Raw genomic sequence first — 12,366 nt, forward strand, 5'->3', positions numbered from 1 at the left:
ACATGAATTTGATAGGCAGTGTATAAGAGTAGGCAGGGTAAGAATAGTGCAGGTAAATACAAGTTGTGTCAGGATATCCCTGATGTTTCCTCTTGCCACTAGGTGGTAGCAGATATCTATCAGTGAAATGCCTGAGCAAAGAGATAGGTTTTAAGCTGTCTTTTAAAGATGTCTAGCGAGTTGGCTTCCCTGATGTTTTGGGGTAGTTTGTTCCATAGTTTTGGGGTATAGTTGATAAAGGCTGCATTACCGATCCTCTTTTGACTGCTTCTGGGAGCCTCTAGTAGTCCAGCAGCTGATGATCGCAGTGTTCTTGCTGGTGTGTAATTTATTAGAGTGTTGGCGATGTAGTCCCTTATTTGAGCCGAATCTGGGTTTAACATGATTTGTGGAGCTCCCTCTGGTGTTGTGATCGTGGTATTCACTGACCTTTGGGAAGTATTTTGACATGTACATGGGTACCTTGGTCGTGTAGTGTATCTTGTAGACCAGGCCCATTGCAAGTTGCTGTACTCTGTCGTCTACTCTAAGCCATCCTAGGTTGTCAAAGTGGGCAGGGGTGAGGTGGGTTCTAGGAGTAAGGTCAAGCAGTAGTCTGACCAGTTTGTTTTGAGATGTTTGTAATTTTGTTTTTAGCGCCTTTGAGGTGCTTTGGTACCATGAGGTGCAAGCATAGTCGTAGTACCCCTGAATGAGTGCTCCTGCCAGAGTCTTCAGGGTATTCTTGTTTACCAGAGAGGAGATCCGGTACAAGAATCGAGTTCGTTGGTTGACTTTTTTTATTACATTGGATGCCATTTTGTCACAGGAGAGATTAGCCTCTAGGATGGAACCCAGGTAGGTAATTTCATCTTTCCTTGTTACAATATTGTCACCCACTGCAACTGAGAAGCCGTCGGTCTTGCTGAGTTTGTTATTTGAACCGAAGAGAATGGACTCTGTTTTGCCCATGTGTAATGATAGTTTGTTATCAGCGAGCCATATGCAGATTCTGCCTAGTTCCGAGCTGAGGGTTTTTTCAACCTGTAACTTGTTCTTGTCAGAGACCAGCAGGGCTGAGTCGTCCGCAAACAGGAACAAGTTGCAGTCACAAGCTGACGACATGTCATTTGCGTAACTGGTAACAGGAAAACCATTTTATAATGTTTCTTTGGTAACACTCACTGACCCATTCTCTTATTATTATTATTATTATTTTATTATTATTATTATTATTATTATTATTATTATTATTATTATTATTATTATTATTATTATTATTATTATTATTATTATTATTATTATTATTATTATTATTATTATTATTATTATTATTCTAGGTCAGCTACAGGAAATAAAAAGACAGAAGTGGGTCGGGCAGCACTCCTGGCTTTTTAGCTGAACTGCCCCTTTAAAGGTTGCTATGCAACTGGCGGTCAGTAACAACAAACATGGCTGAAACAGTCTCTTCAGAAAATAAGGCCATATCCCGAGTTCAAAAGGTAAGTAAAACATCTTCCATTCTGATAGTTTCCCATCCCCCCCATGTTTAAATATGACCATGTCTTTCTTAAAATAGTTAAATAAAATACGCTACGCAAAGTGTAGCTATATAACGTTAGATGGATTGCTGCTCACTGGCGTGACCGCAGTCAGGTAACGTAACTTACACCCAAAACATTCAAACAGTACCAACAGAGTCTAACAAGTTACCAATCAAACGTAATATGCCCAGACTATTGAAACTCTAGCTGATCACTCTTTATTGACCATTTAAAATGTGAAAATGGCCTATTAGAAATACCTAATAATATTAATGCTACCAACGTGTCTTGTTTGTTGTTGATTAGCTCAGTAGACCTGCATCATCTAAGGGGAAGGACTCCAAGGCTGAAAGGTCGCAATGTCCAGACAGACGACCTGTTTCTTGTCCATCAAATAAGTCTACAGTAGACCTTTTTGCAAAAGAAGAGCATTACAAGTAAGACTATTATTGCGAACATAATAGCGTTTTGATTTGGTTGACAGTGCACTAAGGTTCCAGTCCAGGAGATAACAGACAAAAAAAACGTCCAAACCTGCCTCAAAATCATTGGATTTGTCAGACAAAATCAATTGTTATAGTAAAAGTGAATGTTATTAATGTGTGAAGAAAGCAAAGCCTCTTAGTGGCTGCAATACAAACTGAATCTTGTTTTTGTGCCCTATTATTGATGTAAGGATAAGGATATGTGATACAAAAGTGCTAGTAGGCAAGCCATGTTAATTGTGTCCATGTGACTGAGCAGACATTGCTAATTTACATAAACAGATGAGTACTAGAACAGAGCTTTTTAAGAACATGTTTCAAAGAGCAGACAAATGGTTCTTTCTTATATGTCTTAATAATGGGTGGTATCACAGACTCAGTACATTTAGCTGAGTAAATTTTACCCAAACTGAGTATATTTTACTCAAACTGAGTAAAATGTTACTCACTTGAGCTCAAATGGATTCAGTTTGAGTAAAATTTACTCTGATTGAATTCAGTCTGATTGACTGATTAGGAAATGTTAGAATTGTCACTGTGCATCTGGAACCTCTAACTGGTATAAATTGTACAGTAAATATGTCTGACAGATTGATCTTTATATAGGCTTTGTTAAAGTGGCAACAATAATGTCATTGCTATTGTAGTTTTGCACTATAATTGACTTGCTTTCCATCTTGAAAAATCATGCCAACTACTGAGTGAATCTTCTATTAGAGTGCAACAAACTGCTGTTGCTGCTGGTGATGTAAAACACATCACTTCCTGTTGCTGCTGGTGATGTAAAACACATCACTTCCTGTTGCTGCTGGTGATGTAAAACACATCACTTCCTGTGTGCAAGATGATTTTCACAGGAATGTCCTACCAGACACCAGTGTTTAGAACAGCCAAGAACAGCAAATGTTCTATCAGTTGGCGATAGAGAGCAGCAAAATAGACACTTATATAAAAATGTTAGAGATTATTACTTTAAAGGTGCTATAAGTGGTATTTTCTTTGTTAAAATAAGTCGTCTACGTCTACATGTTAAAATAATAGCTTTACAATCCGACAGCCATCACTAGAGTAAGTCTGTAACACGGGTCTCTCAGTCCCTCCGCTCTGCAGTAAACACAAAATAAATGTTCTGGTATCCCATTCTCACTCTATCCAATCAGAAGAGAGAACTCCACACTGCAAAAAATGTCTGACAAAAATAAGAAATAAAAACAAACATGTGCTTGAAACAAGTAAAATAGTCTGCCAGCAAATTTGGCTTTGCAAGATTTCCTGAAACAAGTAAAAGGTGGAGGGACTGGGAGACTCAAGTTACTGACCAAACTATATCAGTGATGGCTGTCAGAATGTAGAGCCTATTAACAATTATTTCAACAAAAACATACCACTTACACAGCACCTTTAACATGTGTGATCCTTGTTTAAAAAATGCTGCTCTCTAGGCCTCATCGCTTAATTTCTTAGTAGGTGCTACTTCTTACGTGTTTTCTTAGCAGGTCTTGATAGTACATGACTTGACTGTACATCTTGACACAGTCCTTATGTACAGTAAGTACAGTTTACATCACTTCAGCTACATTTAGCATTGCAGAACAGCAATATTCAATAATGTAAAAATAAGCTACATACAGTAACTTTATCACAATCTGATTTTCATCAGGCTTTTAAATGCAGAGCTGGAGGCAAAAACAGCTGAGCTGGTAAGACAGGCAGAACAAATTATGGTAAGTCATTGTTCATAAATTTACAAGATTATTAATGGACTTTTTGACTTGGACTTTTTACCTATCTCAAGCTCTGCCCTTTTCTTAATCAAGAAAAGAGGGTGGGGTTTGAGATAGGTCAATTGCAACCTCTCGGGAGATATTCATAAAGGTTCTTAAATATGTACCATCGATCCACCATCACTAGTTCGGTCACATGATACATTTATCTATTATGACATACAGTAGATTAGTAAAAGTTAACCAGATCCTAGAACGGAGCTCTTGTTTTAAAGTTCTATGAATATGGGTCTTGTTTACTGGATTGCAGAGGGAGCAGAATGAAGTCCTGTCGAAACCAGTGTCCTCTCATCTTGTTATTGGCAGCGATGACGACATGGACTTGAGGTAATGAATAATGAGCTTTGATCTAATTGTAGGCCTTTCATATTCCTAATTATTCAATTAGTTGTAAGAGTGTGAACATCATCAATATGTGCCTAAGTTTGTTTTTAAGGACCATAAAGACCCTGGAACCAATAGTGCCACAGCCTGGTGTAAAGGTATATGATTAGAATATTCAAAGCACAAGAGAAAGGGAAATTAAAACCAACAAACATTGATATATAGTAGATCAGAGTTATGTACCAGAAAATCATACTATGATTGTGCTCCCCCTCCATCCATTACTCAGGTAGTAACCAATAAAAGAGCCACATCACAAAACAGACCTCCTGGAAACCGAAGAAAAGTACAACATGATTCCTTCAAAAGATTGTGAGTTTGATTGTGATTATTAAATAAATACAGTCAATAAATACTCAACAGTTTGTCCTAGTTAGATTTTGGATGAATTGCACAAAGCCTGAATGATAAAAAGATAACTATAATTATGGAAAGATTAAAATGGTTTTATAAGTGCATGTTATAGCACATTCAGTGTGTGTGAATACTTTCATAGTGCAACTATTAATATGATATCATTAAACCTGCACTATGTAACTTTTTTTCATGGAAAAATATTGCTTCTTTAGCAAGCTAAATCACAGCTGGGCTGAACTTTTGTGATGCATGAAACAGTGGAATTGCCCACACAAGCTCCTCTGGCCAGGCACAACAAGTGCCGGGAAATCTGTTAAAGGCTACGGTTTAATTTCTAGAGCATAAAATGTGAACACCACAAATATAAAACCGTGTCCAGTTACCTTGCTTGAAGAAATGTCTTTCTTGTTGCTGTTTTCTCTAATCCTCCATGTTTAAACACTGTGCAGTTACATCTCACAGCCACAGGGAGACAATATTGCATAGTAGGATTATTAGTAGATCTAGTGATGTTCCCCATTTGTTTGTTGATTTCAGAACACCCAAGGTGTCGCTTGTTGACGACGTGGCGGTTGTTGAAGACATCGAACATTTCTCCTTGGCAAAGACCATATGCAGCGCGGAGAGGAGGCTGGATGATGGCGATGGTCAGGAAAATGATGTGGATGATATGTCCAGTGCTGGGGATGACATGGGAGCAGGTGAATTATATCACACCTCTTAAACTGCAAGGGCCCACATGTGGGCCTTTTTGAGGATGATTTGACCACAGGCACTTTGGCGACCTCTAGTGGCTCGGGTGTGCATATTCTTTAATACAATAAATATATCGAATTAAAGCCCCATTTGTTGCCTGTCGATAGCCCTTTCAGGTGACAAAATCCTTTCAGCGGTTCTCGAGTTACATGCCGATATTTGAGGCTTGCGCAAAGTACACAATATATTGCGCACAATACTACTCCCGACTCTTGGGGCTCTAGTTCCGTCAATCATTTGGCGAACCCGAATATGATTGGACAGGGTTGTAGCCAATGCCTGTGGCTTTCCAATGATACCCCCAGCTGGGGATGTACGAATCAGGGATCTAGGTGAAAAACTCATGAGCGAAAACAGGAAGAGAAAAACCGCAGAATAAATTGAAGCCTATGAGAAAACTGAGCTTTCTTTTTGTACACAGTTTATCAAAATCACTCCTAATCACTCATTTCTGAATGGATCTTTATGAAATTTGGACAAGTACTACATAAGGCTTCAGGCTATGGATCTCGGGAGTTTTTTAAGCCATACGCATTTCTGGGGACATACTACTTCTGGACTACTAACTACTACAGAAAAACTTGAGTAACAAGTTCTTCTACAACTCAAGTTCAGACCTATGTTACTCTATTTCATTAGCACTAAAAGTGATCTTTCTTTATTGTATCATAAACTTCGGAATGTTATTTTTCAAAAGAGACCAGGCTTATGCATGTGCTATAAGTATAAAGTATAGTATTACACTTGTTTGCCCGCATGTTACTATTCACTATGCTATTGTGAATAGCATTTTTTTTGTCATGTGATTATGTATTTCGGTCAAAGATCTTTACACAGAGGCCACATGCAACAAAATAACTATAGCTAGAACTATAGCTAACAGGTGATTCATTTAGCCTAATACATTCTATTGTTATTACTTTGTGTTCACAAAGCATTATTCATTCAACATGGATGGTGGATGCTGGTGACCCCACTGGGAACCAAACCCCTAACCCTGCCAGTGAAAGGGGCACCCTTTGAGCTTCCGGACCAAACATTCTTCTTATTGGACGGAACTGCTGAAGATGCTCCTTTGTCAGTTTAGCTGTACTGTGTTTCAATTAAGATTTTTCAAAATTCATACAAAGTGTTTTGGGATTGAATATTATTTTGCATTGTTCTGCAATTCTGATTCTGTATATTGTTGTGCTTTTGTGTTTTAGATGCTCCGATACACTTTCTGAAGGCAACGCTATGCATTATGCAAGATGAACTGAATCGCTTATCATATGAATGTAATCAAAAGGTACTGTACAGATGCAAATACAATGAAAATCTTTAATATCACAGTGTCTTATGTTTAGTTGTATGGGAAATTGTAGAAAATATATAGCGTGTTCCACTTGTTATCGACCATAACAAAGATGCCCTGTAATGGTAAAGTGCATTAGATTAGATTTAAATGTATTATCATCATACAGCACAAGTACAGTACAAAGAAAAGAGGTTTGTCATCCAACCAGAGTGCAAATGTAACAGTAAAGTGCAATAGTAATATACAATGTACAGGTGATTAAACTGGGTATAAAATATATGAATTAGTACTACTGATTAATAGTGCTAATTTGATGTATGTACAGAGTTGTAGTATTAATATGTACAGTGATGCAGGTATAAAGACACTATGGTAGTAGTCATGCCGTACCAGACTGTGATGCAGTTGGTGAGTATGTGTTCTATGGCGCACCGGTAAAGGTTAACCTGGGGAGACAGGTGGGCTTTCCTCAGTCTCCTCAGGAAGAAGAGGTGCTGGTGAGTCTTCTTGACCAGTGATGAGGTGTTGAGGGTCCAAGAGAGGTCCTCTGAGATATGGACTCCCAGGAATTTGAAGATGGAGACACGCTCAACCTCCATCCCGTTGATATGGACAGGGGCAGGCGTAGTCCACAATATTAATCCCCTTGAGGAAATCCAGGTGTTGATAATAGTATACATGGTATACATAATAGCACACTACACCGTACAGTGTTTAGTAGTTAACAGTCAAACAGTCCTCACAGTTCTCGAGTTCTCCAGCTGTTAGTTCTTCAACTATTGGCAGCAGTCCAACTATTGGAAGGAACTGTGGAGGGCGTGAGTTTATGGCTGAACAGTGTTGTAGTCGAGTCACTAAATCTCGAGTCTCGAGTCCCCAGTGTTCGAGTCCAAGTCTGAGTCACCAAAGAAGAGCCCAAGTCGAGTCCCCATTACCCTAGTTCGAGTCCAAGTCATCAAGGTTGAGTCCACTCCACTCTGGCAGTCAAAGAGCTGACATACAAATAAAAAAAAATCTACATTAAACATAAATGACACAGCGGTCACCATTTAAAAGGGAGTTTATTTACTTTGTGACACAATAGCCAAACCACTAGCCATCAATATCTTATGCCAAATGATTAGGGCCTATTACAAAAAAACAACTGGATTTATCAATTAACAAGTCCGAGTCTGCACCTTCCGAGTCCGAATGCAGTCAATGATCGAGTCCAAGTCCAATTCGTGAGTCATCAGTGCTCAAGTCCAAGTCTAGTCACGAGTCCTGAAAATCAGTCCAGGACTCGAACTCGAGTACTACAACACTGGCTTCTCATATACAATATGTACTGAATATGATTTATTTTATTTACAGGATGATGAAAACAACAGGCTTGGCATCAAAATAAAGGAGGCTGAGGAGGATCGAGCCAGATTACAGAGGAACACAAACATTCAACAAATGCAGATTGAGAAGCACAGAGCACTAGCAGAGGAGTCCAATAAAAAAAGTGATGGTCTCCAACAGCTAGTGTCTGCTTTACAGAAGGTTTGTGTTTATGAAAGGAGGTTCAGCGTGGTGTCAAGATGCTTATTAAAACATATTATATGAATTGGGGCGGTAGACGGTGAACAGCAAAACAGATGTTATATCATTGAGATGACATGGAATCTTACAATACTGATGTTGATTGCGGAAGGATTTGCTCAATCTTTTAGATATTTTAACTGCCCTATTTTTGGATTTTGAGTATGTAATAATTCAGTTTACTTCAACAGTCAAGTGAAGTAATTGTTTTAATCAACTATACAATAAGTATATAAGTAGTTTAAAAAAAATCCTAATATGTTTGAGGGTTGCAAATGCTGTAGCTTTGAATGAAGAAAATGTAAAATGAGTCAATGACCAACAATAATTGTGCAGCCAGAGCTCCAGTGGATCCAGTTGATAACTATCCCCATCTCCCCTGACTGTCCACATATATCTACAAAGTCTTATCTGAATTGAAAGGAAATAGCAAATGTAGGTACAATGTATCATTGTAATGGACAAACACAAGTAACACCATTTATCTAAATAAATTAATGAATGAATGAATGAATTAATGAATGAATGAATGAATGAATACAAAAAAACGCAAGAGTATTCAGTGCATTTAGGGTCAAATGCCAGTTATCAATATTTTTCCTCACAATTTGCTCTTTGTTTTAGAAGAAACAGGCTGAGGTCTGTTTTGTGTCACACATACAGTGGCAGGATTTCTGACTCTCTGTTGATGGCTTCCTCCTTGGAGATATATATATATATTTAGTGCTGTCAATCGATTAAAATATTTAATCGCATTATTGTCCATAGTTAACTCGCGATTAATCGCAAATCAATCGCATTTTTTTTAATTAATTTTTTTATCTACCTTAAACAGATCTTTTTCAAGTTCCAAGTTTTAATACTCTTATCAACATGAGAGTCAACAAATGCTTGCTTTATGCAGCCATTTAACACAAAAGGATGACCCTCATGCATTGAAAATTTGCATCAAATTCAAAACAGAGTGATGCACAAAATAACTTAAAAGAAAATAATAATTTAAAACAATGAATAAAGTGTGCATGAAATAATAGGGGAAAGCAAACGTTAGGAACTTGTTACATTCACCCACACAAGGGCTGATTAATCACACCCCCCCCCCCTCTCTCTCTCACACACTCTCCCAGCTCTCTTTCTCTCTTGCCCCTTTCTCATCTCTCACCCCCCTCTCTCCCTATATCACACACACACACACACACACACACACACACACACACACACACACACACACACACACACACACACACACACACTTCAGAAACAAACATAGTATCAATGAGAGCATCAATAATACACCTGAGTGAAGTCTAGTAAAAAGAAAATAATAATAATTCATAAAAGTTAATCGTGAGTTAAAAAAAATAGTGGCGTTAATAGAATCGGGCGATAACACGTTAATACCGCCTTAACTTTGACAACCTTATATATATATATATATATATATATATATATATATAAAGGAGTCACTCAAAAGCTGACAAAGATTGCACTTTATTGTCTGCACTGTTAACAAAAGGTGAAACAAAGTGCTGACATAAATGTGTAGCCTGCATGAAGTTGCTTTTCTAAACCGTACTTGTACTCATGTTTTACAAGTGGTCCATATCCTCACACCTTAAGCAGCGCTTGTTTCAGAACCACAAAAAACATACACCTTATTCTAACCATGTTCTGACAAATATCTTTACCATCATTTGCCTTATTGTACCAACGTGGTGTATGTATGTATGTACTGTATGTATGAGAGGGTCATTCCTTCATTGAGAAATGTCTCTTCTGTTATTTGTAACGAGTTGCTCTTTGCTCTCTCATGTAGGAAACAGAAGCTTTGAGAAGAGCCCAGAAACAAGCAGCAAGCAACCAGAGCAGTGTGGAGGTGCGTCTGAACAGAGCCTTGGAGGAGGTGGAGAGGTTAAAGTCTCAGCTGAACAAGACCAAGCAGATGAATAAGGTAAGGTGACTGTGACACCATAATTACCAATCTGTGCAGATCATTTTACACATAATGCTTTGTTCAAATTTGAGAGTTCACGTGCTAAACCTGTTCAGATGAGGACCGGTGCTACTAGGGCGACAGTCGTCTGGTAATCCGGAGGTTCCTGGTTCGATTCCCACTCCTCTCTGGCAGCGTGTTGAAGTGTCCTTGAGCAAGACACTTAACCCCTAAATGCTCCTGATGAGCAGGTTGCATGGTTGCCTCCGCCGTTGGTGTGTGAATGTGTGAGTGAATGGGTAAAATGTGAGGAACAAATTGTAAAGCGCTTTGGATAAAAAGTTAAAAACGCTATATAAATGCACCATTTACCATTTACTCAAATAAGGACCATATAGGTAATCAAAAAGGAAGGTACTGGAGACACGGATCATCTTTAGAAAAATATTGAATAGGGTGCAAAAAAAATCAGAGACACACTTGAAGAAGAGAAGTTTGTGTTGAAACGTTAGTGATTCTTTTGTACAATACCTTCCAGACATAATACTTTGTTTTAATACATTCAGTTTACATTAATTATTATTAATTATATGTATATATATATATATACCGGTAACATTTATATAAAGAACTTGTGATCAAATTTGACCATAACATGTGCATTATGTATAAATTCACATCCCAACTATTAATAAACTTTGAGTATTGTATATTAGTACATTGCATAGTATATTGTATATTGTATGGTAACTCAGTTACTTCTATTCTGCATCGAACATTGTACATATGTCTATACTGAACACTGTGACCTCTATTTTTACTTCTATTTTACATGCTATACTATTTTATTTCATACTTATCTTGTCTAGCACAGTCTCTGGAGCGTAACAGTAAGAAGCATTTTGTATAAAAGTATTCTGTACTTCTGTATGACAACTATTAAAGAAACTTGAAACTTGAACCCAACATTGAATGTTCCAGCCCTATGTCAGGTCCAGAAATGGTGCTCCAATCTTTGCTACTGTCAGCTGTTGAGGTATTTCTGACTTCAGAAAGAAGGGAGCTACACACAAACCTACACCATTTTCTTATGTATTAAAGAAGAAAAGGTTTTTAGCTGGTTGGTTTATTAGCCTGTTCCAAAAACAAAAAGATTTGTTTGCCAATGATGGTGGTGGTGGAGTTGACGGATCAACTTATAAATTATGTTTATATTTGTATAAAGAAGTCCTCAGAATGCACAGATTCGTCTCTTAAAGGCTGACTTACACTGACTTGTCTCAGCACAAATTAAGGTGTTGCTCGACATTTATAATTGTATGCTTTGGCAAAGGTTGTCTCTATGGTAACAAAAGACACTAAGCTCCCGAAGGTTTGTGTTTTATTTGCCCTGCCAATCTTGCCTCTGTCATCACAGTGTATACAACTGTTAGCTGCAACCAAAACCACAGTGAAACCACAAGTATATCCAATCACTGTGCGATAATATATGACAGTGTCTGCAATATTCTGGAGGTGCATTCTGGACATTAAAAGAAAAATGTTGAGCAACCCTTTGCTGTCAACTGTGGAACAACAGTTATCAAAAGTGTTGAGCGTCGAAGCATAAATCAGCCTTTAAGCCCATACTAATGAAGTATAAATCAGCCTTTAAGCCCATACTAATGAAGTATAAATCAGCCTTTAAGCCCATACTAATGAAGCATAAATCAGCCTTTAAGCCCATACTAATGAAGCATAAATCAGCCTTTAAGCCCATACTAATGAAGCATAAATCAGCCTTTAAGCCCATACTAATGAAGCATAAATCAGCCTTTTTAAGCCCATACTGAAGCATGAATCAGCCTTTAAGCCCATACTAATGTAAATATCTTCCCTATTAGGACAAGACGGGTCAGGAGCATCAGAAAAAAGAAACTCTGCTGGCTGAAAACAAGACACTGGAAAAGCAGAAAGCAGAGCTCATTGTGGGGTTTAAGAAACAGCTCAAGTTGATAGATATTCTTAAAAGACAAAAGGTACGTTTCTGTGTCTTAGTATTATTATTGTCATTACTACACATGCCTTTTACCTGTATATGATATTCTAATTCTATTTTATTTCCAATCTGACCAGATGCATTTTGAAGCTGCCAAGATGTTGTCATTCACTGAGGAGGAATTCATGAAAGCTCTGGACTGGGGGAAGTCATAAGATAGTAGAACATGTGATATCATAAATCTTAGAGGGGGGGGGGGGGGGGCGCTGCCCTTAAGCAGGTTCTTAGTTTACACCAAGACAA

General features: G+C 37.9%; 1 protein-coding gene across 2 annotated transcripts; it reads left to right on the forward strand.

Moving 5' to 3' along the window:
- The first annotated feature begins 1,424 nt into the window (after window positions 1–1,424).
- On the forward strand, window positions 1,425–12,303 carry tex9 (testis expressed 9). Of its 2 annotated transcripts, none has more exons than XM_084323993.1 (12): window positions 1,425–1,481; window positions 1,830–1,960; window positions 3,669–3,732; window positions 4,043–4,119; window positions 4,217–4,274; window positions 4,406–4,488; window positions 5,071–5,234; window positions 6,495–6,577; window positions 7,940–8,113; window positions 9,969–10,103; window positions 11,969–12,103; window positions 12,201–12,303. In XM_084323993.1, exons 1-12 carry the CDS (start codon window positions 1,431–1,433, stop codon window positions 12,276–12,278), a joined length of 1,233 nt encoding a protein of 410 aa, XP_084180119.1. In that variant the 5' UTR covers window positions 1,425–1,430; the 3' UTR covers window positions 12,279–12,303. The 2 variants fall into 2 exon arrangements, with proteins under 2 accessions (XP_084180119.1, XP_084180120.1); XM_084323994.1 differs by having other exon boundaries at window positions 4,229–4,274.
- Window positions 12,304–12,366: the final 63 nt, after the last annotated feature.

The sequence above is a fragment of the Notolepis coatsorum genome (genome assembly GCF_963971535.1).
Source record: "Notolepis coatsorum genome assembly, chromosome: 1".
In the NCBI taxonomy this organism is placed as follows: domain Eukaryota; kingdom Metazoa; phylum Chordata; class Actinopteri; order Aulopiformes; family Paralepididae; genus Notolepis; species Notolepis coatsorum.

Coding starts and splice junctions, on each gene's coding strand:
- tex9 (XM_084323993.1), top strand. CDS start 1,431: ATGGCTGAAACAGTCTCTTCAGAAAATAAGGCCATATCCCGAGTTCAA. Junction 6,578..7,939: donor CATATGAATGTAATCAAAAG/GTACTGTACAGA, acceptor TTTTATTTACAG/GATGATGAAAACAACAGGCT. Junction 12,104..12,200: donor ATATTCTTAAAAGACAAAAG/GTACGTTTCTGT, acceptor CAATCTGACCAG/ATGCATTTTGAAGCTGCCAA.